Source organism: Babylonia areolata, chromosome 19 (assembly GCF_041734735.1).
Source record: "Babylonia areolata isolate BAREFJ2019XMU chromosome 19, ASM4173473v1, whole genome shotgun sequence".
Taxonomy (NCBI): Eukaryota; Metazoa; Mollusca; class Gastropoda; order Neogastropoda; family Buccinidae; genus Babylonia; species Babylonia areolata.
The window spans coordinates 62,622,338-62,650,124 of record NC_134894.1 but is presented as its reverse complement, the minus strand read 5'-3'; the positions used below and the strand labels follow the sequence as shown (position 1 = coordinate 62,650,124).

Below are 27,787 nucleotides of genomic sequence, written 5' to 3'. Positions count from 1 at the left end.
GTCCTATTGAAAAGAAGTAAAGACGTCCACACAACCAGGGTGTGTATTAGAGAGGACAGCCTGTAAAACTCTTCCCCAAAACAAAACCAGGTGGGGGGAACGAAGGTGGTTACTTTTGGATCGTCCACACAATCAGGGTGTGAGAGGGGGACAGCCTGTAAAACTCTCCCCCTAAAAACAAAACGAGGTGGGGGGAACGAAGGTGGTTACTTTTGGATCGTCCACACAACCAGGGTGTGTATTAGAGAGGGACAGCCTGTAAAACTCTTCCCCCAAAACAAAACCAGCTGGGGGGGGGGGGGGGGGGGAACGGAGGTGGTTACTTTTGAATCATCCACACAACCAGGGTGTGTATTAGAGAGGGACAGCCTGTAAAACTCTTGGTTACTTTTTGATGACTTTGCTGCCATTCACGGCCATCTCTGCAGAACATTTCCTCTTGCCATGAACACAATGAGCTCTGGTGGCACTGACACTGGGAACTTGGTGATGGGGTGGACCTCTCGTCGCGGCCACACCTTGGTGTACTCTCTGCAGAGTCCTGTCCCCATACAAAGGCTGCTGGTCTCTGTGGAGAACCATCAGTCGCTGTTCTCCCGGGGTCTGAAAGGAAAACGGGGAAGCACTGGTCATGAGTCACCTGCTTGACGTTTGGCTTGTTTAATGATAATAATAATAATAATACATGTAGTCATATGGTGAAAAATCCCCACAGATGGGCTCTATGCGCCTCACATATAATGGTACATAAATAACACTGCATCATACTACACAACAGCACATGAAGACATAGAAGTTGAAAACAAAATCTGTATCCACCAATACAATACTACAAACTGCAGATATATGAATGACTGCAGGAAAAAGGCACAAAAGACACAGACACACACACACACACACACACGTGCACATGTGCGCTCAAACACCAATCCACAAGCACACACACCACAAGAATACAACGGAGGGGGAACACAAGGGGAGGGCAGAGGGTGGGAGGAGACAAAGAACTATGTTCCGTCACATCCAAAGGCCATTTTGAACAGGTGGGTTTTCAGTTTACTTTTTCTTGAAAGAGGACTTGGTGAGTGCCGGAGATCCAGCGGAAGACAATTCCAGACAGAGGGTGCTTTGACCAAATGTCTTTGAAGAGACTCTGGGGACCCGTTTTCAGTCCATGGACAACTACTGTGGAATTTTTCTGGTGACTAGTTTTAGTCTCTTTATATGATGGTGTACCTGAAAGTGGAGTGATGGCCTAGAGGTAACGCATCCGCCTAGGAAGCGAGAGAATCTGAGGGCACGCTGGTTCCAATCACGGCTCAGCCGCCAATATTTTCTCCCCCTCCACTAGACCTTGAGTGGTGGTCTGGATGCTAGTCATTCAGATGAGACGATAAACCGAGGTCCCATGTGCAGCATGCTCTTAGCGCACGTAAAAGAACCCATGGCAACAAAATAGTTGTTCCTGGCAAAATTCTGTAGAAAAATCTGCTTTGATAGGAAAAACAAATAAAACTGCATGCAGGAAAAAATACAAATAAATGGGTGACGCTGTAGTGTAGTGACGTGCTCTCCCTGGGGACAGCAGCCCGAATTTCACACAGAAAAATCTGTTGTGATAAAAAGAAATACAAATACAAATACCGTTTGTGTTTATAACAAGCTTGTGATTAAAATTCCTATGTCAATTAGTTAAGTGTTTTTGATTTGGTTTGATTTCACATTCCTGGTTTTTGTCCAGCCGACTGCACAGGGCTGTATCAAGACTGCTCAACTGAATGAAAACTTCAGCTGCTTTAACCATAAACCTCTATCACATCTGAGCGAAAAGCAACATCAACAACTGCAAAACAACACCATTCATTTTAACTAGGCTGTGCTGAAGACGTCAGCCTCTCCATCTGATTCATCGTCCTTACATCATATATATATATAAATATATATATATCTAAATAGAAAAAAAAAGGATAAAAACATACTTCAAAGCAACAAAACACATTATCTCACTCGAGACAAGTTTTCTCCCTTGCTTTTCCCCACAGACGGCCCATTTGTAAGGGTTTGGAAAAAAATTACAAAAAATACAAAATACTGTGTAAGAAAATGAAACTTTCAGAACTGGTTTATTACGTGTTGAGCTATTACATATAAAAAAAAAATCAAATTTCTCATCTTATATTTACAGTTTTGCCATATGTAGAAAATACTGCCAATTTTTCACCCCAAATCACCATACCCATGCTCGCTTTCTGCATTAAATTCGCTTTCTTCTTCGTCATCATCCACCTCTTCAATGTCCGACCCTTCAGTTTGTAGCATTTCAAGTACTTCGGCAACTCTAAAACGTTGCCGTCACTGCCTTGTTCGCTTCACAACATTCTGAAAAGAGCCCGCTTTGCAAACAGGCTGGCACACGAGCAGACGACCGATCAGTGACTTTGTTAGCGTGTGTGCGAGACGGGCCACACATCCCAGGCTGACCAATCATACTGTTCGATTGTGGAGTGACCAATAATCACCAAAACTAAACAACAAACATCACAGACTGCAGAAGAGAGACAGAGAGAGAAAAAAAAGAAAAAAGTATCAAGACTCGCTGGAAAAAAAAGAAAAGGGACTGAACTGGGAAAGCACAAAAAGCAGACGACAGTAAAAGAAGAAAAAAAGAGAGAGAGAGAGAAAGACAGGCAGACACATAGAGAGAGCAAGAGAAAAGAGGCCATTTCCAGCGCACAATTTCCAGACCACCGGGATGGACCTCTCACTGAAAGGCCCCTACCACCCCACAGAGGGGTGAGCCATGCATCAGCGCAGACACTGCAGCGCACACAGACTGGAACCCCAACACCACTCACCCCGGTGGGCTGACCACGGAGTCGCAGCACCGAACCGCCCGTCATGCTGACACTGGGAACCGCTGGGGCTGGGGGGTCCTCAGCCTGAGCTTTCTGGGCTGAAGCTTCTGCAACATTGTGTCACAGTGTGTACGTTTCAACGTAACACATCTACCTTCTGCAACATTGTGTCACAGTGTGTACGTTTCAACATAACACATCTACCTTCTGCAACATTGTGTCGCAGTGCAAACGCTTCAACAAAACACATCTAACTTCTTCAACCACGTGTTGCAGTGTGTACACTTCAACATTACACATCTATCTTCTGCAACCATTTGTCACAGTGTGTACACGTCAACGTAACACATCTACCTTCTGCAACATTGTGCCACAGTGTGCACACTTCAACATAACACATCTGTCTTCTGCAACCATGTATCGCAGTGTGTACACTTCAACAGAACACATCTACCTTCTGCAACCATGTGTCACAGTGTGTACACTTCAACATAACATCTACCTTCTGCAACCATGTGTCCCAGTGTGTACACTTCAACACAACACATCTACCTTCTGCAACCATGTATCGCAGTGTGTACATTTCAACACAACACATCTACCTTCTGCAACCATGTGTCGCAGTGTGTACATTTCAACAGAACACATCTACCTTCTGCAACCATGTGTCCCAGTGTGTACACTTCAACACAACACATCTACCTTCTGCAACCATGTATCGCAGTGTGTACACTTCAACAGAACACATCTACCTTCTGCAACCATGTGTCACAGTGTGTACACTTCTACATAACATCTACCTTCTGCAACATTGTGTCACAGTGTGCACACTTCAACATAACACATCTATCTTCTGCCACCATGTATCGCAGTGTGTACACTTCAACATTACACATCTACCTTCTGCAACCATTTGTCACAGTGTGTACACGTCAACATGACACATCTACCTTCTGCAACATTGTGCCACAGTGTGTACACTTCAACATAACACATCTACCTTCTGCAACATTGTGTCACAGTGTGCACACTTCAACATAACACATCTATCTTCTGCCACCATGTATCGCAGTGTGTACACTTCAACATTACACATCTACCTTCTGCAACCATTTGTCACAGTGTGTACACTTCAACATAACATCTACCTTCTGCAACCATGTGTCGCAGTGTGTACATTTTAATAAAACATTTTATGACTGTCAGTCTGTCGTATTCGACTATGACCATCTGAACAGCAGAGGAGGTAACTGCTGTCCTGACTGCCACCTCTGTCCTGACTATCTGGGCTAGAATTCGATTATAGTGGAAAGTGTCTTGCCCAAGTTACATCCCCACTCTCAGCCAAGAGGGTTTTGGCTGAGGTTGAAAAGCACTTAGAGCTTGGTCTCCAAAAATAGGCACTATAAAAGTATCCATACCATTTTTCCACTTATTATTTTACTTTCTTCTCGGTATGTCCCTAACACTAACAGTCTCTTCCACCCCCTTCCCCCACTCCTGCCCTCTCACCCCCTGCCCACCTTCCCTCACCCTTCCCTTTCAGAACCCTTTCTTTCCCTCACACATTCACACTGACAGTTCTACTCACCCTGCTTTGTTTTGTGTGTCCTTTCCTGTGACTTATCACTTTCCTTTCCTGAACTTTACTCTCTCTCCCTCTCTGTCTGTACCTTTCTGTCTGTCACTCACTCATTTCATTTGCCTGAAGAAGAGCCTGTGGCTCAATACGTCGCCTCTTTTATCCAAAGTCAACTTTTACCAAGATTTTGTTTTAGTCTACCTCCCACTATCCATACCATCATCATCATTGGTCTCTGACAGAGGATAGGCACTATGCAGGTACCCCTACCATCGTCATCATCACTTACTGAGGTGGAGGACGAGGAAGGAGGCAGCATTGTCGGCGGTCCAGCGATGCTCTGGGTTGACGCGCAGTGTGTTGATGAACAGCGTCCTCAGCACCTCGGGCCACTGGGGGGCCATCAGTCTGGACACATCCTCGTCCGTCATGCTGCCCACCTGCACACAAAGGGTGGTGTGTTGTGTTACGTTACATTGCGTTGTATTGTGGTGTGGTGTGGTGTGGTGTGGCGTGGTGTGTTGTATTGTGTTGTGTTGTGTTGTGGAGTGGGGTGGGGAGGGGAGGGGTGGGGGGTGTGGTGTGGTGTGGTGTGGTGTTGTGTTGTGTTGTGTTGTGTGGTGTGGTGCATGTTGTATTGTGTTGTGTTGTAGTGTGGAGTGGGGTGGGGAGGGATGGGGGGTGGTGTGTGGTGTGGTGTGGTGTGTTGTGATTTGTTATATTGTACTGTATTGTACTGTATTGCATTGCATTGTACCATACTGTACCATATTGTATTGTACTGAACTGTATTGTATTGCATTGTATTGTATTTCTGGTTTTTTTTGTCAAAAAGGAATTTTTCTGTGTGAAATTCGGGCTGCTCTCCCCAGGGAGAGCACGTCGCTACATGGAGAGCGCCACCCATTTTTTTGGCATTCCCCCCCCCCCCCCCCCCCCCCACCTGCAATTTATTTTTTTTTTAACCTATCAAAATGGATATTTCTACAGAATTTTGCCAGGGACAACCCTTTTGTTGCCAAGGGTTCTTTTACGTGTGCGGAGTGCATGCTGCACAAAGGACCTCCATTTATTGTCTCACCTGAATGACAAGTCCAGACCACCACTCAAGGTCTAGTGGAGGGGGAGAAAATACTGGCAACTGTGCCTCGATTCGAGCCAGTGCACTCAGATTCTCTCGCTTCCAAGGCGGACTCGTTACCTCTAGGCCATCACACCAGGGTTGTGTGGCGAACACTCAGCATGTGCTGTGACTGCTCCTTAATCAGAAATAAGATTGACGGGCACAACAGCCAAGTGGTTAAAGCGTTGGACTTTCAATCTGAGGGTCCCAGGTTCAAATCTCGTTAACGGCGCCGAGTGGGTAAAGGGTGGAGATTTTTCCATTCTCCCAGGTCAACATATGTGCAGACCTGCTTGTGCCTAAAACCCCTTTCGTGTGTATATGCAAACAGAAGTTGAAATACACACATTTAAAGATCCTGTAGTCTATGTCAGCGTTCGGCGGGTTATGGAAACAAGAACACACCCAGCATGCACACCCCCGAAAACAGTACGGCAACCTACGTGGCGGGGTAAAGACGGTCATACATGCAAAATCCCACTCATGTACATCACAAGTGAACACAGGAGATGCAGCCCACGAATGAAAGAAGAGGAAGAGAGGACGGACCTTTCTAAGGCAGTCGATGCGTTGCAGGGTGTACTGTTGGGGGGTGGTGGCCTGATACTCGTTCTGCCCCGTGCAGTGTTTGATCATGACGTGGTAGCCACACAGGCAGTACATCAGAGACAGCGTCGTAGCCCACACGTCCGTCCCCGCCCCTAGGCGTTCCAATGTGCTGGTTTGCGACATCTGACCACACAGGAACAACTGGTTGACTGGTAAGGGTACTTACATAGCACCTACCCTCTGTCAGAGACAAAGGTCTAAGCATTTTACAAACACGGAGCCATTATTGACAGGAATATAGCATCTATCCTCTGTCAGAAACAAAGGTCTAAGCATTTTACAAACACGGAGCCATTATTGATAGGAATATAGCATCTATTCTCTGTCAGAAACAAAGGTCTATGCATTTTACAAACACGGAGCCATTATTGATAGGAATATAGCACCTATCCTCTGTCAGAGATGAAGGACAAAGCGTTTTACAAACACAGAGCCATCACTGATACTAATAGGAAATTTTCTTCCCAAAATTATGTTTAAGTAACATACTTACCGTGACCCACTGGTGCAGACTCCGGCAGGGGTCTGATTCCTGTCCTGTGCAAAACTACTACCCGCCTATGCGGAGAAAACGAAAGTAGCTACAGCCGATAACCTCCCGAAGTAGGTTACCTCCCCTGTGCATCCCTGACTAGCGCCCTCATTTTCCGGCAGCCATCTTGACTCCTGATCCTGTGCTCTTCATAAGCTGAGTTGTTTTTTTTTCGTATTTCTGTGTGTCTTATCAATTCTTTGGCACTCATGTTTTGTATCTGGCGAAGCCTTTTATCAGGTCACAAACTTACTTAGCTCGTTTGGCCAACAGAGCTAAAATTATGGCGCATTGTAGAGCCTGTCCTCCGTCGGAGACCAAGCTCTAAGCGCTTTACAAACACACAGTCATTTGCACAACAGGCTGCCTTCCTGGGTAGTGCCAAGAGACAGCTGCCTTTTCAGGCACTCAACATTTTGTCTCCTGTGTCAGTCTGGCTTCAGTCACACACATACAGAGACACACACACACAGAGCACACACAGACAACACACCCTGCACAGAGACCGGCAGCTCTCAGGACTCAGGTACTCATAAGTCAGACCCTCCACCGACACCTGCCCCGCCATCTGGCTGGACCCAAAGTCGATGAACTTGAGGCGGGGCTCTCCATGGCTCAGGTCCACACAGATGTTCTGGGCTGATCAGAGGGGAGAGAGAGCGAGACACAGAGAGAGGGACAGAGAGAGAGAGAAGAAATCATGTTCAATACAAATGGCACTGTCATGCCTTGAAGACTGGTCTGTACATGCTCTCTTACTCAAAACTCAAACATAATCTCTAACACGCCACTCTTTCTTTCTTACTCAAAGCTCAAACATAATCTCTAACCCTACACTCTTTCTTTCTTACTCAAAACTCAAACATAATCTCTCTCACCCTCCACTCTCTTTCTTACTCAAAACTCAATCTCTGTCTCAAAGTCCACTCTCTTTTTCTTACTCAAAACTCAAATAATCTCGGTCTCACCCTCCACTCTCTCTCTCTTACTCAAAACTCAAATAATCTCGGTCTCACCCTCCACTCTCTCTCTCTTACTCAAAACTCAAATAATCTCGGTCTCACCCTCCACTCTCTCTCTCTTACTCAAAACTCAAATAATCTCGGTCTCACCCTCCACTCTCTCTCTCTTACTCAAAACTCAAATAATCTCGGTCTCACCCTCCACTCTCTCTAAACACACAGCCTCTTCCTCCCTTCCATCTCCACCCCTGTCTCTCTATCACTTGAAACAGAACGCTCGCTCTCTCTCTCTCTCCCCCTCAGATAGGTTGAACAAATTTTCTTCTGCAGCCAGTACTGGAATATGTTGCATGGTGCATTGATAGATGAACGAAAGGAGATATATGTGTTGGGTGGCCTGTTGTCTTCCAAGAAGAAACTTTTGCTTTGTGGCATGATTTGCTTTTCACCATTTCCATTCATTTATCACAATGGTTTTGCTATACAATGAAAGTATGTTGACGCGTTCACCCAAGTCATAAGGACCTCATGGCCAATAACTTTAAAGCGTCAAAGCGTCCCTTCTCCCCCCAGCCCGCCTCCCCCATCACACCCTCCCTCCCTTCCCTCTCTGACCTGACGACTGCTGCATGGACTTACGTTTGATGTCCAGGTGCTGGATGCCCTTGCTGTGCAGTTTGTAAAGGGTGATGAACGCCTGGAAGGCCAGCCCCACCACTTTGTCACGCAGGTGCACGGCCCACTCTGAGTTACACAGCTTCTCCAGAGACAGGCCTGCACAGAATCCATCCTCCTTTCTCCGATGACAGCTTCACACTACAGGCTTCTCAAAACATGTGACCAAGCCAAAATTCCAGACTTTTTCTTCACAGAATCAATCCTTGTCAGAAGGCAGCTGATTCTTCTTCTTCGTTCATGGGCTGCAACTCACGCTTTTACGTGTATGACCGTTTTTGTTCTCTGCCATGCAGGCAGCCATACTCCATTTTCTGGGGTGTGCATGCTGGGTATGTTCTTGTTTCCATAACCCACCGAATGCTGACACAGATTACAGGATCCTTAACGTGCGTATTTGATCTTCTGCTTGCCTAAACACACGAAGGGGGTTCAGGCACAAGTAGGTCTACACATATGTTGACCTGGGAGATCGGAAAAATCTCTACCCTTTTCCCACCAGGTGCCGTTACTGAGATTCGAACCCAGGACCCTCAGACTGAAAGCCCAACGCTTTAACGACTTGGCTACTGCGCCTGTCCGAAGGCAGCTTCAAACCACAGGCTTCTCAAACATGTGACCAGGCAAAGCTCTGGACTTTGTGTTGCAGGCTGAAAATTGTCCATACCAAGCACAAAAGCCAAACTAAATGAAAAAGTGTCCGCTACACCTGCTCAGCAACAAGACATCAGTGGATATCCTGGTATCTATGTTCGTTTTCATCACTTTTAGTCTTCTTGATTGTTATCTGAATACACTTAGCTCTTTGTTTAACTTAACGCTACTGGTCAAGGGGTTTCGTTTAAAATTCTAAGAATTTCCCACACACTGAAGGCCAAAACATATTCTTCAAGAACCTTTCCAGCCCTGGAACTGGCTATTTTTCCAAGACCGTTCCACACGTCAGTGACACTGTGACAGACCCTCCCAAATCAACACTGATTCCAGTTTCCACAGCTAACCCCTCACCTGCAAACTCCTGGAAGATCTCCGTGTCTGGCCCTCTCCGAATGACTCCATACACCTCCGGAATGCCAACACACCCCTTCAACTTCAGTGGCACCAGCACTTCGTTCTTTGACAACTTTTGCACCTGCAATACACACACACACACACACACAGGTACCGAGTCATGTCAGCAATGTGGGATGACAAACACCCTGTTAGCCTACAGGCACAGAATCATCACCACGAATAGAAGACAAACATTTCATATCACCTGGAGCACATATACAGGTACAATTATCACAGACAATCATCGCCTGGAGCACATATACAGGTACAATTATCACAGACAATCATCACCTGGAGAACATATACAGGTACAATTATCACAATCATCGCCTGGAGCACATATACAGGTACAATTATCACAGACAATCATCGCCTGGAGGACTTACACAGATACAATTATCACAATCGTCGCCTGGAGCACATATACAGGTACAATTATCACAGACAATCATCACCTGGAGCACATATACAGGTACAATTATCACAATCATCACCTGGAGCACATATACAGGTACAATTATCACAGACAATCATCACCTGGAGCACATATACAGGTACAATTATCACAATCATCACCTGGAGCACATATACAGGTACAATTATCACAAACAATCATCACCTAGAGCACATATACAGGTACAATTATCACAGACAATCATCACCTGGAGCACATATACAGGTACAATTATCACAATCATCGCCTGGAGCACATATACAAGTACAATTATCACAGACAATCATCACCTGGAGGACATATACAGGTACAATTATCACAATCAATGAATCATCGCCTGGAGCACATATACAGGTACAATTATCACAGACAATCATCACCTGAAGGACTTATGCAGTACAATTATCACAGACAATCATTGCCTGAAGCACATATACAGGTACAATTATCACAGACAATCATCACCTGGAGCACATATACAGGTACAATTATCACAATCATCACCTGAAGCACATATACAGGTACAATTATCACAGACAATCATCACCTGGAACACATATACAGGTACAATTATCACAGACAATCATCACCTGAAGCACATATACAGGTACAATTATCACAGACAATCAGCACATGGAGCACAAATACAGGTACAATTATCAGACAATCATCACCTGAAGCACATATACAGGTACAATTATCACAATCATCACCTGGAGGACATATACAGGTACAATTATCACAGACAATCATCGCCTGGAGCACATATACAGGTACAATTATCAAAATCATCACCTGGAGCACATATACAGGTACAATTATCACAGACAATCATCACCTGGAGGACATATACAGGTACAATTATCACAGACAATCATCACCTTGAGCACATATACAGGTACAATTATCACAGACAATCATCGCCTGGAGGACTTACACAGGAACAATTATCACAATCATCGCCTGGAGCACATATACAGGTACAATTATCACAGACAATCATCACCTGGAGCACATATACAGGTACAATTATCACAGACAATCATCACCTGGAGCACATATACAGGTACAATTATCACAATCATCACCTGGAGGACTTATACAGACGTACAATTATGATTCAGACGATCAATAATTTAAGAACACAGGTAGAAGCTGTTCAAAAACTGTTAAGCACACAGGTATAAGTTGTACAAAAAAAGAAATTTTCTTCCTAAAAGGAGGAGTTTGTATTATACTCCATGTTTGGTGTTACATATACTTACCATGTCAAACTGATGCAAACTAGGCCTATCGGTTTGCTCTGCTTGGCCAAATTTTGCACGGCTAACAGTGAAAAGACGAGCCTCAAATTATGTTTATCTAACATACTTACCATGACCCACTAGTGCAGACTCCGGCAGGGGTCTGACATTCCTGTCCTGTGCAAACTACAACCCGCCCATGCGGGGAAAACTAAAGTAGCTATGGCCGATAACCTCCCGGAAGTAGGTTACCTCATTTTCAATTAAATAAAAGAATAAAATGACAAAAACCAAATAAAAAGAGAAATGAGATGTGCATGTTAAGCATCCCATGCTCTGCCCCAGAATTCAGTCCACAACAGAAACAAAAAAACGAACCAAGCAAGCGCCTGTACCTGAAAACAAAGTATGGCTGCCCAAGTGGTGGGGTAAAAACAGCCACACAGGAACTGGCCTGAGTGCACCAGCAACAGTGTGTAAGAGCTGCAGTCATCAACACAGACGACGAAAACAACTCACCAGCTCACCTGTAGAAAAGAGTCAGCAAAGAAAGTGTGGAGTGGCGGCCCAGAGGTAACACGTCCGCTAAGGAAGCGAGAGAATCTGAGCGCGCTGGTTCAAATCCCATAGCCTCCAGTGTTTTCTCCCCCTCCATCTGACACTGAGTGGTGGTCTGGATGCTAGTCATTTGGATGAGACGATAAACTGGGGTCCCGTGTGCAGCATGTACTTAGCGCATGTAAAAGAAACCAAGGCAACAAAAGGGTTGTCCCGGGCAAAATTCTGTAGAAAAATCCACTTCGACTGGAAAAAAAAAAAAACACAACAAAAAACTGCAGGCAGGTGTAAAAAAAAAAAAAAAAAAAAAAAGTGGCGCTCTCAGTGTAGCGATGTGCTCTCCCTTTTGAGAGCAGCCGGAATTTCACACAGAGAAATGTGTTGTGACAAGAAAAAAAGAGTGATACAAAATCACAAACCAAAACACAGCAGCAAGAGCGTGCCCTGGCTTACCTTCTTGCGAATGATGGACTTGCGGCTTCTCAGGTCATGGCACATGGCGGCCTCTCCATACGCTCCCTTGGCCAGCCAGCCAGGGACCAGTGTGTAGTGTCTTCCTTCCTCGTAGTGTCCACCCTCTCCGCTCAGCACCTGTCATCACACACACACACACAGGTTCACACGCATACACACACACACACAGGCACACACAGGTTCACGCAAGCACACACACACACACACAGGTTCACACACACACACACCTAACTCGTCATCGAAATATTCTGGCTTTTCCCTGGTTTGCATTGAGTTCGTTGACAAAAATATTGGTAGCTTTAGCTTGGGGAATCTTTCTAGATTCTATTCATAGCTAGAAACCCCATCTACGTCCTGAGGTAGTCCTTTATTTGAACGTTTTGGTTGGATTACTGCCGCAGTGTTTGCCTGGCTCCTCTCCTTGCTCGCACAACAAAATGTCGGACCCCGTGTTCAAGACATGCGATCATGGCTGCACAAAATCAACCAAGATTGCTTTCTTTAGCTGATGCTCAGAAAGAAATGAAGCATAAATTCGAAGGAGAAGACAGTGATAAACTTTTGTAGGACGATTTGATAGAAAATAAAGGGGGCAATGAAGAGACTGGCCAAGATACGATTGTCAGTCAGAGATGCCGACATTACAGCTGTAGCAGGCGACAGAAAGTGACCGATTTTTTACCAGGACACAGTGTGAGCGATTTTCTTAGCACTCGGCCAACACGATCTGAATGGATAAAGTGACCGTGTGTAAAAGGAGTGAAGAGGAAGTGGGTAGAGACTGAAGGGGCATGGCCCACATCCATACTATCATTTGGAGAAGTCACAAAGTCACAATAACTGTGTATCTTTTTTTTTTTATATTGTGGTTGTTCTAGTATAATTTGTGTGTGCAGGTATTATCCATTTGTCCAGTAAATATGATATTTAGTGAAAATTTCCGGACTAATGTTTGCAAAGAACAAGTTGAAAATGTGACAAAAAAACAAACACTGACTTCAAAACAACAGCATGTCACTGAAAATATATAAAATGGGAAAACATGTGTTTTATATTCTTTATTCATTTAGAATTTTTTTGAAAATATATACCCGGTTTTTGTGAAAAAAACCCTGGCAAATAGATTTCACTTAAATCTCATTTTCCTGGCAGCGAAAGGGTTAACATTACCACCAAGTATAGTGTTTATAAATTTAACAACCGAAAAGAGAATAAACACCACCTCCAAATGATGCAACTATCCATTTCAAGCCAAGGTTACGTGTACTGTGTCCAAGATAATCAGTTAAACATACCACCATGCAAACAGCAAATCATTAGCACCTTCCACAACATATCAAACCAGTTCTAGCTTCTCGGGGGCGTGTCTGTTCAGTCAAAACCCATTTTAGGATAGATCTTCAAATTTAGCGGCATGCAAAACTGTACAGGTTATGACTGACACAGACAAGAGGCATGCATGTGTGTAGTGTATGTGAGTGAGAGAGAGGTTCAGGGTGACTGGATGTGTCTGCATGTTGATGTATAAAGGCAGGAAAATACATTAAGCAAAAAAACAAAACAAACCAAAGCACAACCTCAAAACATGAGCGATAGTATCAAAACAAAAAATTGCAAAAAAACAAACATCCACACACCTGACTGTTACATATCACGCCTTTCTCCATCACAGGCGGGGGTTCGCTGAGCAGCCGGCATATATCTTCCTCATCTCCAAGTTCTACACGTCTGTAAAACCAACAACAACCAGAAATGAAAAAAAAAAAAAAAAAAAGTGAACCAGAATGACACATTGTCGACACAACATGCATACACGCACATCTTCAATACACATGCCACAAAGATGTGTTATCATCAATGGCCCAAGTGACTAAACGTGTTCTTAAACTTGAGCATGCTCAAGCCAGCAAAGGCTGATATGAAGGGGAAAAAAGGGATGGGTGGGTAATACACATGCAGTGTCCTGACGATAACGTGTGTGTGTTCTCAAGCCTGCGTGTGTGCTGATTCCTGAATGTTTCCACCTTATCAGTGAGCACGCCCGTCCACATCCACCAGCATTCCACTGTTGCATACCATGACAAATTTGGCACTGACATTGATTTTAAGTTGCAATCTGTTCACAAATTCATCACAGCTTTCCAACTTTTATTCTTCATAGCAACCCCCCCTCCCCCCCCCACCCCCCCAAAAAAACCCACCCCCATAACAAAAAAGTCTGTCTGCTACACACTTGAGAGAGTGTGTATACATGCAGAGGTATGCATGCATACACATTTGTGCATATGAATATATACGCTACACCACGTCTGCATGTGCACTATTTCACCAACTCAATAGATTCCTGTTTATCTGCATTCCAAAGTGAGAATGGCTGTGTGGTGTTGTGTTGTGTTGTGTTGTGTTGTGTGTTGTGTGTTGTGTGTGTTGTGGTGTGTGTGTGTGTGTGTGCGTGTATGTGTGCGCGTGCGTGCGTGTGTGAGTGTGAGTGTATGTCTATGTGACATCGGTGAGCCCTTTACATCATCAGAAAGTGATAATAAGAAACAAAAACAAAAAACAAAAAATGAAAAAAACAACAACAGACAGACCCACAAACACAGTGCAAAAAGAAGCAGATGCGTGACACACAACAGCACTGACAGACACACACACACACACACACAACACCACCACCACAATACACAGTTTCCACATACCCTTCCTGCCTCTTCACCGCCGCCACTTCCAGACCAGAGAACTGTGTGAACCTCAGGGCCTTCACCTTCTTCTCCCTCCACTTGATATTACACCCCTGACCCACCAGCCCTGCCCCCACCACGTTCGGCACCTGGCTTTGGACCAGCGAGGGCGGCTGTGTCCCCATGTCCACCACCTCCTCTCCTTCGTCTTCCGAAGCCGAGACCATGCTGACGAAGGAGACGTCGCTGGCATCGCACGCTTTCCCCGCCGGCATGCTCTTCCCGCCGAGGGCAGGCGCCTTGCAGGGGCTCTGCAGCTGGATGTTGATGACCGGGTCTTCCTCGTCCTCAAACGTGGCTGCTGGATACACAGTTTTCACTGTCACTTTCAGTCTCTCAAGTCAAGGAAGCGTCGCTGCGTTCCGACAGTTCCGTATATATATGCCCTACACCACATCTGATAGACTGGATGCCTGACCAGCAGCATAACCAAACACACTTAGTCAGGCTCTGAGTGCATGCATATACGCTACACTTCATCTGCTCGGCATGCAGATGCCTGACCATGCAGCATAACCCAACGCGCTTGGTCAGGCCTCGAGTGCAAGCAAGTATGTTTGTGTACCTCTAACAGTGGATCTCTTCGACAGAACGTTGCCACAGGACAACTCTTTTGTTGCCATGGGTTCTTTCTGGGTGCGCCAAGTGCATGCTGCACACAGGATCTTGCTTTATCGTCTCGTCCCAACGACCAGATGCTCAGCTTGTGACTAGCACTTTCATTACAGCCACTTAGTGAATTATAAAAAACAAAAACAAAAAACAGAAGCTAGTTCTTGATTTGTTTTATTCTACTGACATTCTGTTTATTTAATTCGGTTGTTATTGTTGTTTGTTTCTTCTTTTTTTTTTTCTTTTTTGTCTCCTTTTTGCTGCATCCAGATGAGTTCATAATTACCTTCCCTAATTCTTTCCCCATTTACATTGCAAACAGCCAATATTCCATTTTAAAAAATGGACCTTCCATGTCCAACTGGCATGATTTAACATACTTAAAAAAAAAAATTTAAAAAAGAGAAAAATTTAACATGCTCAAAATCCATTCACTGTTCTTTTATAACACTGATCCAATCTTTTTTAACCCCCTAACCCAAGGTTTATCACCCAGGTTACCGATAGAAAATGCTGAACACACACACACACACACACATATATATACACACATATATACATATATATATATATATATATATATATATATATATACAAATGTGTGTGTATACAGATATAACTACTTATATTTAAACATAAAAGAAAAATAGATGAAAAAAAAAAAAAAAAAAAAACCGGCAGAAAAATGTGAAGCAATCTGTGAACAACACAAAGTAAAACACCACCTGTACCGCTCACCTGTGGCAGGGCAGGGGGTCACTGGCACCCAGCTCAACTCCGTCACCCCCTCCACCACCATCCTCTGTCTCAGGGCGTTCACTTCCATTATCTGTGAAGGTTAAACACCAACCATTAATATCATTCACATCCATTGTCTGTTGATGTTAAACACCAACCATTAATATCATTCACTTCCATTGCCTGTGAAGGTTAAACACCAACCGTTAATATCATTCACGTCCACTGTCTGTGAAGGTTAAACACCAACCGTTAATATCATTCATATCCATTGTCTGTGAAGGTTAAACACCAACCATTAATATCATTCACGTCCATTGTCTTTGGAGGTTAAATAACAACCATTAATATCATTCACTTCAATTGTCTATGAAGGTTAACACCAACAGTTAATATCATTCATGTCCATTGTCTGTGAAGGTTAACACCAACCGTTAATATCATTCACATCCATTGTCTGTGGAGGCTAAACACCAACCGTTAATATCATTCACATCCATTGTCTATGAAGGATAAACACCAACCGTTAATATCATTCACATCCATTGTCTGTGGACGTTAAACACCAACCGTTAATATCATTCGCATCCATTGTCTGTGAAGGTTAAACACCAACCGTTAATATCATTCACATCCATTGTCTGTGAAGGTTAAACACAACCGTTAATATCATTCACTTCCACTGTCTGTGGAGGTTAAACACCAACCGTTAATATCATTCACATCCATTGTCTGTGGTGGCTAAACACCAACCGTTAATATCATTCACATCCATTGTCTATGGAGGTTAAACACCAACTGTTAATATCATTCACATCCACTGTCTGTGGAGGTTAAACACCAACCGTTAATATCATTCACATCCATTGTCTGTGGACATTAAACACCAACCGTTAATATCATTCACATCCATTGTGGTGGTTAAACACCAACCATTAATATCATTCACATCCACTGTCTGTGGTGGTTAAACACCAACCGTTAATATCATTCACATCCTTTGTCTGTGGACATTAAACATCACCAATTTATATCATTCACATCCATTGTCTGTGGTGGTTAAACACCAACTGTTAATATCACTTACATCCACTGTCTATGAAGGTTAAACACCAACAGTTAATATCATTCACATCCATTGTCTGTGAAGGTTAACACCAACCGTTAATATCATTCACTTCCATTGTCTGTGAAGGGTAACACCAACAGTTAATATCATTCACTTCCATTGTCTGTGAAGGTTAACACAGTTAATATCATTCATTTCCGATGTCTGCGGAGGTTAAACACTATCGGTTAAATGACAAACAAGAAAGATTGGTAACACTATCTGATTGACCCATGCAGCACCAAACAGTATCTAATCCTCTGCTGAGTCTGTTCCACTATTCTTCTTCTTCGTTCATGGGCTGCATCTCCCACGTTCACTTGTATGTACATGAATGGGCTTTTATGAGTATGAATGCTTTTACCCCACCATGTAGACAGCTATACTCCATTTTGGGGGGTGTGCATACTGGGTATGTAATGTTCTTGTTTCCATAACCCATCGAACGCTGACATGGGGTACAGGATCTTTCACGTGCGTATTTGATCTTCTGCTTGTGTATACACACCAAGGCTGTTTAGGCACTCGCAGGTCTGCACATCTGTTGACCTGGGAGATCAGAAGAATCTCCACCCTTTACCCACCAGGCGCCGTCACCAAGATTCAAACCCTGGACCCTCAGACTGAAAGTCCAACGCTTTAACCACTCGGCTACTGCGCCCATCATTCCACTATTTGATCAACCTTTGCAGCCATATGCTCCTCATTCTAACTTTCTTTTCTTTTCTTCTTTTTAAACAGATGTAGAGTTGTGTGTATTGATCAGTACGCTTGATTTGATGCCTCATTGAAACCGTCTGAATCACCAGCCATGAACTGCGGAACATCTCAAAAGTCCATTCAACAGACTCAAAATCAAGCTTGGGTCCTGTCCCTCAGTCTTTTATTAGACTCGCTCTTCAGCAAAACAACCCAATTCCTTTCAAATCAACTTCTAGTTTCTTCACCATACACATTAACTGATTGAGGCAGACACACACTGACAGTACAGTTTCATCCTTTCTATTAGTACACAGTTTTATCCCCACAGAATCAAACTATTCCTTTTAAGTATCACATGTTCACATCCAGTTCTCAATTTTCAGCTGCCTAAAAGGACTGATGTGACGCAGAGAACTAACAGTCCATGGTATATACATGCATTGGGGCTTTATTTTTCTTCTGGAAACTGTCAGGAAATATAAGAATTTCATACCCTCACCCCCCTTATTCTACATACAACAGTAATGTTTTAACCATGGTGAAATGGTTCAAGGACGGTGCAGTCAACAGATGACAGACAACACCATCTCCTGCACTGCTGTCAACAGATGACAGACAACAAACACCATCTCCTGAACTGCTGTCAACAGATGACAGACAACAAACAACCATCTCCTGCACTGCTGTCAACAGATGACAGACAACAACCAACCATCTCCTGCACTGCTGTCAACAGATGACAGACAACAAACACCATCTCCTGCACTGCTGTCAACACATGACAGACAACAAACACCATCTCCTGCACTGCTGTCAACACATGACGGACAACAAACACCATCTCCTGCACTGCTGTCAACACATGACAGACAACAAACACCATCTCCTGCACTGCTGTCAACACATGACAGACAACAAACACCATCTCCTGCACTGCTGTCAACAGATGACAGACAACAAACACCTTCTCCTGCACTGCTGTCAACAGATGACAAAACAATCACCATCTCCTGTACTGCTGTCAACAGATGACAGACAACAAACACCAACTCCTGCACTGCTGTCAACAGATGACAGACAACAAACACCATCTCCTGCACTGCTGTCAACAGATGACAGACAACAAACACCATCTCCCGCAAAAGTTGCAATGCTCATGTTGTGGAACTCTGGGAGAGAAAGCAAAACCCTGAGAGATAAGGAAATATACTTTAAAGCTATTTAATCTGTTCTTTGACAGTGACAATCTGTCCAGTGTACTTCATACAGAGCCAGTTACTATGCTCATCAACACTGGTACGGTTTGTGGAATCCAATCCACAAGACTATCTTCTCTACTTCTTTAACTTTCTCTCATGCTCAGTTGCCAGGGCAGTTTTACAAGATTTTACACAGTGACGCCCAGTAATGCTTTGATGTGTCATGTCATGAATTAAACAGTTGCTCTACCAACCGCTTTCACATTAGTCTAGTAATTCTGTGAGAAAAAGTGGCCGAACCTCAAAATAATTGCAAGAAAAGGTTTTTTTGGCTCTACGTGTTCAGAATTTTTCGCTCTATCACCCGTAAAAAATCGAAGATAATCGAACGTCAGATAAGATCAGGAAAATTAAATAAAGAAAAATAAATAGGCTGAGATGGAAGAAAAAGCACACCATACTTTCTTGCTGCCGCAGCTTGTCATTCGCGCCTTGTCAAGTCGGGCTCTGCGGGCAGGCCTGGTTCCTCCCCGCGCTTTCTCACTCCGTGCAGTGAAACCTGTTTCGTACTTCCCTGACCGTAGTGAATGTTTTGCGTTGATTTGTTGGCAATTAGTGATTCCGGAATAATAAAATATACTTATAACTGTCAATTGAATCAGTTACTGAACTGTTATAACAGTTATCTTGTTCCCAATTTGCATCAAGACAGACAGCACGAAAGTGGCGTTGAAGAAAGGTTTACATGTTGCCTTCGCAAAATGTGGTGTTGAAGTATGGTGAACCATGCGCTTAAAAAAATATTTTACTGGAGAAATTACAATATTCAACTTTCTTAAGTAATTGTATGTAAAATGGAAACGGACGGTCATCAAGGCACTTGTGTGATCTGAAGTGACGACAAGCCATTGTCTGGGTTCTAAAAACATTGATTTATTTTGTTTGTTTGTTTGTTTGTTTCTATTTATATATCTATCAATTTACTTATTCATCTATTTGTTTTATTTTTAGTTTGTTAGTTACACATTTATCATTCAGTTTATTTTTATTTATTCATTTATTTATCTAATTATGAACTGTCTTGTTTGTTTCATTTTATCTATTATTATTATCTTCTGTCGTGGGGGTATTTCAAACAAGTGTGTGTGTGTGTGTGTGTGTGTGTGTGTGTGTGTGTGTGTAAGAAAGAGAGAGAGAGAGCGAGAGAGAGAGAGAGGCAAAACATTATTTTGAATTTGAAAGCAAAATATCACCAAATGTGGATATACGCACACTCACACACACGCGCGCGCAATATGTGTCATTCATGTAGATGTTTTGTCCACTGTGACCTGGAAACGTGGAATTCATACATGAGATGTTGTCTGTTCTAATGGATTCATTTATGTCAGATTTATATATATATAAATCCAATTAATATAATCCTAAGTTTGATCGTGACCTGGTCTCCATTTGACCTTAAGCTGGTCCTCTTTTCAGCAGTAATAAGTACAGTATCAAAAGAAATCAAACCATACAAGAAGAACATCGATCCTGACAGTCTGTGCAAATTGTTAACGTGAAAGGCAATGTATAAGCAGAGCGACTTATTCACACAAAGCTGCCTTTATGCGTCTTAAGGTTGCATTTTTAAAATATACACTTACATTTTGCAGACATTCTTCACCAATAAGTATAGATGCAAGTCTGGAAAAAAAACCCAACATATTGCGATTATTTTGGGATTAGACCACTTTTTATCATAGAATTACTGGACTAATTCATAATAATGTCCATCCTCACAAAGGCTTCCCTCTCAGTATTGTTCTTCAGCGGTTGTCACCTGTGCTGAGTTCGAATAATGTATTCCATGACACTCTCCACATGCTAGCGAGCAGTCAAAACCTTGTTTTCTGCAGGTACACCTTTTTGTCACAGTCACACTCGCAATCACAGCGGATAATGCACAGAAGCTTGGGAGGAGCAGGAGGCAAGTGTACTGTGCAAGGCGGCACCATCTGGTTGTCAACAATCTTCCAGCCCCATTGTCCCGGCACAACTGTGTCATTTCCACTGTTGGACTTGCAGATATGTCCTCAAACTGTGGTATTTGGTAGGAGAGGACGTTGGGGGCAGTGAGTGAACTTGTATGAATATGGTCCCAGACGCTACCTTTGAACAGAACATCATGTATCTAATCTTGTCAAGGGTGGACGCTGTCTTCCTATCATACAAAGACAAGAGCATCTGCTCAGCAGCAGCAACAATCTCGTCTTTCTCTAAGTTCTTCAGGAATGTCTCTGCCAGTTCACAAAGTCGTTCTGAGCTCAGAAATTTCTGGAAACATGTCCGTTTGCCAGTTCCAAAAGCTCGGGACGTTGTGTCACAACCTATGGCTGCATGGATGACAGGCAAGATATGACATAAGCTGTTAAGTGAACTCTGAAACCGCTTGATGTTCCAGCACCTGAACGGCTTTCTACTTTTCTTTAGAAAGACTTCCTCTGAATCACTATTGAAATGACAGACCAAAAGGACTAAAAGATCTGTGTCATCGTCAACAACCACTGTCTCTTTGCCTTTTGCACTTTCCTGAACCTCAGCAACAATCATGCAGTCAGCATCTCCTTCAGAACAGAAAGTAACGCATCCGTTGTTCCGCAGCTTACAAGAAAGCAAGTCAATAAAACATTGCTTGTTTTTATGATTGGCCAGAAACAGGTCTTTCCCGATATGCAGGGTCATGTCTGGTGTAAACTGATCCTCAGTGGACGACTTTCCCTCAGTTCTGCACATATATGTGACGTCTTTTGTGCTTGGGCCACTTGTATAGCCATCACAGGCTTCTTGTACTTCTGTCGCTCATGTCTGACGTAAGTTTCAATGATGGAAATGTAAGTGGAGCCACGAGACCAGGGATTTTTTTTAGAAGTGCCTCTCCATGCAGAACAAACGCACGTCACCAAGAGAGGCATTCTCTGGCATGGGTTTGGAAACTCTCTTCCAGATCCCATCAGCAAGAAGGGCTTTATTTCCTTGACGAAGAAAAATAGAAGACTTAGAAAGAGATGATGGGTGACTCGACAGCTCATATCTGAACACCTCACTCTTGTCCTCGTATTTACTGCCTGCGGCTGAAACCAGGCGCTGAAACAGAAGTTGAGGTTCGATAGCCACCACTTCTGCGTCGATCTTGACATTGTTTATGGAGGCCATCTTAACAGCCTGTTCTGACCTAAAGGTGTATTCCGTGGCTTTGTGGCTTTCCATCTTCAAGATTTTATTTCCCACTTAGTTTGCCTTGTGTGCATCCACCTTGGTGTTTCAACCATACCTGTGGCTGTATTCTTCAGAACAGGACCAGCAATGAAGGGATCTCTCTCTTCCAGGAGAGCAAGGATGACCATCATGTCGTGACCATCCTGCCTCTTTCTGGCAATGCTGATGTCTTTGTGCTGTTCACTTGAAAAAGACAACCCGGTGATGTTCTGAATGGACGTATTGATGTCAGCACAAGTGGGCATTGATAGAAGCCATGCTGCACGTTGGGATTCTGACATTCCACGATCACGTGTCATCCCCCCTGTTGATTTGATGCTTCTCATCAACACTTGCTCAGTAAAAGATCGACAGAAAGACCAGCCAAGTAGCGATCACTTCTGTGGAAAATATGATGACCTTGAAATTTGTTGTTCACGTCAGGGTTGGTTTGTTCAAGTTGCACCATATCTTGTAGGTACAGCTGGATTGACTTTGTGTACAGACTGTGACAGCTGAAGCAAGAAAAGATATCATCTCCTACAACGTACGCAGGTGAAGATGCCAGTTTCCCGTCCTCTCTGCCTTCAGAAAACATCGTAAAATATCTATGAGATGATTGTATTGCAACCACGAGGCAGCTGTGGATGTTGTTTTAGCTCCTCCTTCTTTGCATCCAACTTGTCAGAAATTGTGGAGATAAGATGCATGTTTGCCTCAAGGTCATGAGCTACAAGTTTGCCCTCCATGAGAGAAATTATACAAAGCCAGTCCATGATCAAGATCTTCATCTAACATTGGTTCGGTGAAGTCCGTGTGATCAGCAGCATTTGATTTGAAAGTGTCAATTGAATTTTGAAGTTCATTTTGAACTTGTTGATCCACTTGTTCCAAATGAAGGTCTTCTGGAACAAGATCTAGGTTCTGTGTAGTTGGCAGCTTGACTCCGCATGTTTTAGCAGTCACGAGTGCGTTTAAGCAAAGAGTCCACTAAAATGTCCCCTTCCTGCTCGTGTCACTGCTTTTCCTTGCGTCATGTGCATGACAGCGTTTGGAGAGAAGGGCAATTCCAGAACCTTTAACCTCTTGCAACCCACTGCCCTCCATCAACCGTCCAATGCAGCCTCAGAAGCTCATTTCAGCATGGAAAGCACCAAGGCGCAGCACCATCGACTTCATATAACTGGCAGGAGGCTCATTAGCAAGATGAGAGTGGCTTTCCACCAGAGTGGTTGATCCAGAGTCAGGACAGGTGTTCAGTTGTGTCGTGTGGCCTGTTTTGTGATGAAATGTATGGTAGAGTAGAGACAGGCCATGTCACTTGGACTGAGGTCGATTATAGGCAGGAAGCCAGAGATGCCACAGTGACTGCCCATGTGAACAGCTTGCATCATACCTGACCAACCAGGCCCCTCTCTCTCTCTCTCTTCTGTTGCAACGTTCTGTTTATACACAGATATGCATCGTGCGTTAAAATCACACTGACTAGCTTTTCTGTACGCTGTCAGTTGAAATTCGTTTGTTTTCTGGCATATACATTTATGTAATACCTTGTTTTTCTTATTGCCTTTTCTCAAGTTCTTTTTTTTCATAAAATTGGGGTAGTACGTAAGAAAGGTCTTCCTGTGCTTGTTCTTTTCCTTCAGTAAACAAGATTCCTTCTGTTAGTTCTCCTCTCTCTCTCTCTCTCTCTTCTTTCTCTTCTTCTTCTTCTTCTCAATTCCGTCCCTCTCCTTCCTAAACCCTCCCTCGCCCTTCTGCCTTCCTAGCGCGCGCGCGCGCACACACACACACACACACACACACACACACACACACACACACACACACACACTTTCACAGTCAGTAGTTAAATGGAGATGAACAACAACCAAACAAAAAAAACCCACAAAACAAACAAACAAAAGAAAACAATAAAAGCTAAGCCTTGAAGACAGTGCTTAAGGAAATAAACAAACGAATACATATGAAATAAACACTGATGGGAACGAAAGCCCACAAACTTACTATAAAAAATGTTATCACCTTTGCAGCCCTTTTCCGATAGTACAGAAAATGTTTTGTCAACACTGTATGGGTGTTTGCAAACCACACATGTGTCTTGATATTCGTCTATTTCCATTTTGCAAAGAAATCTCAAAAAAGGAAATCTTTAAATTTTCAGCGAAAGAAACTTTATTAAGCGCATGGTTTACCATACTCTGACTTCACACACGCGAAAACGGAGGAATCGCGCGAACCTGTCTACCCCTATGCCACTGCCATGCAGTCTGTGCTAGCACACTTTAAGATCATGATAACTGTGATTATATTTTAGTAACAGTCTAATTTGACTGTTGTAAGTACACTTGCTTTCTCGGAAACATTACTTTACAATGAAGCATTGTAAAATCATGTATGATATTCAGTACGCTCAACAGAGAAGCATAAGATACAGTGGTAGGCAGGTTCCGCTGCGCGGACGAAATGCCGGAGAAGCGTAGTACTTAACAGGCCCATCCCCGTTGTGGCATCCTTGACAAGGTGTCAGTGACGTGACCCAGTTGAGAGTTTCAGACTCGCGCCATCTCCTTGTATTTATTTTTCTTTATTTAATTTTCCTGCTTTTATCTGACATTCGATTTTCTTCGATTTTTTACAGGTGATAGTGTGAAAAATCCTGAATACATAGAACCAAAAAAAACCTTTTCTTGCAATTTTTTTGAGGTATTTTCGTAATTTTCTTAGACTACATTTGCTTACCTTGTGTTTAATGCTGTGAAAATACGAGTTCTTTGTTCACAGCCGCAATTCTGATCAAGCCATCATAAATCCATCCAGAGTAATCTGCTCACCTGGCAAAACAAAAGCATGTTAAAAGATGATCCATCCATCAAGAGTCAGCAGTCAGGGTCATGGTGTGCAAAACAGGGCTTCTCATAATGCATCAATATATTTATAATATCATATCAGATATCTCTTGACACTTTGGAGAGGACACAGTGCTTGTCCATCAAGCAGCCCCCCTCCCCCCCCCTCCCCCCGGGACACTGTAAAATATCTATCACCAACACACTTTAAAAAAAAAAATTTTTAAATAAAAAAGAAGAAAGTCTCAAACTGGCTGCTGGGACATTGTAAACATGTCTATCACCAATACATCACAAAAAAGAGTAAAAGTCTTCAACTGGAGAGCCGTTTCCCTTAGCAATAACTTTGCCCTGAAAGTGAAACCCATATTATTTTAACTATGGATTTGTATGAATATATATATATATATATACAGAGAGAGAGAGAGAGAGAGAGAGAGGGAAGAGAGATGTCTGTGTGTGTGAATGCAGGTTCGTGAGAGAGAGAGAGAGAGAGAGAGAGAGAGAGAGAGAGAGAGAGAGAGAGAGAACCAATGTAGATTTGCTTATGAGTGTGCAGTAGCACTGACAATAATGAAAGAAGTGTGGGATTCCCCTATTATATAGTAAATAACATACTGAACAAATTGCTTACCTCAAACTATTAAGTAATTAATATAATTATGTTATAAATCCACAGTAGCAACTGGTATTCTGTTTTGTCTATTTTCCTTTATCTTTTGCTTTTGTCTATTGTATATAATAAAATCATCTCCATGTCTGCCATTCTTATCTAAAACTCAGGTAGGCAAGTGCTGAATGTATCACATCAACACCGGAAATAGATTAATATAGGATGGGCCATGAATGATAAGTTTAGCGATCTATTGACTGCTGCCTTTGTGGTCAAATTGTTGGTGGTCTTCAATATGGGATGGGCCATCCCTACTGAAAAAAACACTTAATTTAAAATCTGGTATTATCTGGTGTGAACTGCAAGCACACTGATAAAGTGGCATTTATTCATGAAAACCAAAGGTTTGATTCTGCTGATGTCTAATGGTAGCTTCTGTATAAACACCCTTTAACTATACAGTACTCGAATATAAAAATACCCATGCAATTCACTCACAAAGTAAGACAAATACTGCTGCTCTGTTGGTTCTTTTTTCACGCTGTCGTTGAAGAAAAAGTGAGAAGTTGCCTCCCTTTACGGTCAAATTCAGCTAAAAATGTGTGTGAAACGGGCAGGCCTAAATTAATAAATAACAATATCATAACAAGAAAAAAGAAAGCGATGGCATTAGTTACAAATAAAGCTTCCAAACCAAACGTATTGCACAACAAAACAAAACTTCCGAAACTGTAAACTGCGAAGTTGATAAACTTCCGCGTCGACGTCATTGTGAGATGATTCATGGCCCACAACCGAAACCGGACTGAATTAAAGTTATAGAGCCAAACACAATATCTAAAAAGAATAGAATTAATTCGTTTTCAATGGGTCTCTGGTTCTGGGTAATAAAGGCCCTGTACTGGATACATATAGAAGAAATTTTACAGCTCAGAATTAAAAAAAAAAAAAAGATTTAATGTCCCTCAAAGTTGCTCAAGTTGCCTGTCACACCATCGAAATATACAAGTTAAATCTTTTTGATGAATATCTGTTAGTCTCAATGAAAAAATGACTATACACAAAGACTCAATTTACGGCACAAACATAGAGTTTATGAGCCTCCCTTTATCGATACTTATTTCAGAACAACATACTCATTTTCGTCAAAGTGAAAACAAATTAGCCGGAGTTATTTTTAGTCACGCACTCGGACAGGTTGTCCAGTCGACACAGTTACTATCTAAACATATAAATGAAGTGTTTGTATTTTCTTCTATTATTTTTTGGTAAGTTTACTTTGCCACCGAATAAAGTAAACTATTAAAACATTCTCGGAAATAACTTACTTTTGGCAGCCTTGTTGTGTTTTTTTTTAACTTCCTTATCAGGACTCTAGCGATGTCGTCTGCCTGAAATTGTGAACTGTTGTCAGTAGCAGACATGCGCAATGCTACTAGTGTATAGGTGGCGCTCCACGGATTTTCCCATGACGTCAGTGTAGTGTCGTTTCTGAGGAAAACGGAAAGTCCCGACCTGTCATGATGACGTCTGTGGGTGGACGATTATTATTATTATTTTTTTTTTTCGAAATGAATGTCCTTGAAGGACTGAATTTCTGCGAGGGCGGACTAAAAGCCGGAATGGAAATGTTCGAGGCGATGCTGGATTTGGAAATAAATATTCTAGAATGATAAAAGCAGAGAGAGGGCAAGAGAGAAATCAGTTTCAGAATCTATTTAGGAAACTTTTTTGATTGTGTTGTTGTTGTTGTGTGCGTGTTTTAAGAAGGAGGGGTGTGTGGGGGTGGGGTAAGCTTTCTTCTTCGTTTCCTCTTTCTTTCTTTCTTTTTTTTAATATTGTTATATTAACAATCAACTTCAGCTGG

At 42.8% G+C, this 27,787-nt stretch overlaps 1 protein-coding gene across 4 annotated transcripts; it reads right to left on the bottom strand.

Annotated features, from left to right (window-relative positions):
• Positions 1-315: 315 nt before the first annotated feature.
• Positions 316-27,371, bottom strand: LOC143293916 (uncharacterized). 4 transcript variants are annotated; one of them, XM_076605285.1, is made up of 14 exons: positions 27,249-27,371; positions 25,201-25,292; positions 16,668-16,678; positions 16,213-16,301; positions 14,821-15,163; positions 13,759-13,849; positions 12,101-12,238; positions 9,347-9,470; positions 8,303-8,437; positions 7,195-7,340; positions 6,110-6,292; positions 4,727-4,877; positions 2,856-2,962; positions 316-603 (listed from the first exon to the last, which is right to left on the bottom strand). In XM_076605285.1, the coding sequence occupies exons 4-14, from the start codon at positions 16,298-16,300 to the stop codon at positions 385-387; spliced, it is 1,725 nt and encodes a 574-aa protein (XP_076461400.1). In that variant the 5' UTR covers position 16,301; positions 16,668-16,678; positions 25,201-25,292; positions 27,249-27,371; the 3' UTR covers positions 316-384. The 4 variants fall into 4 exon arrangements, with proteins under 4 accessions (XP_076461400.1, XP_076461403.1, XP_076461399.1 ...); XM_076605288.1 differs by having other exon boundaries at positions 14,821-15,160; XM_076605284.1 differs by lacking the exon at positions 16,668-16,678 and having other exon boundaries at positions 16,213-16,303.
• Positions 27,372-27,787: the final 416 nt, after the last annotated feature.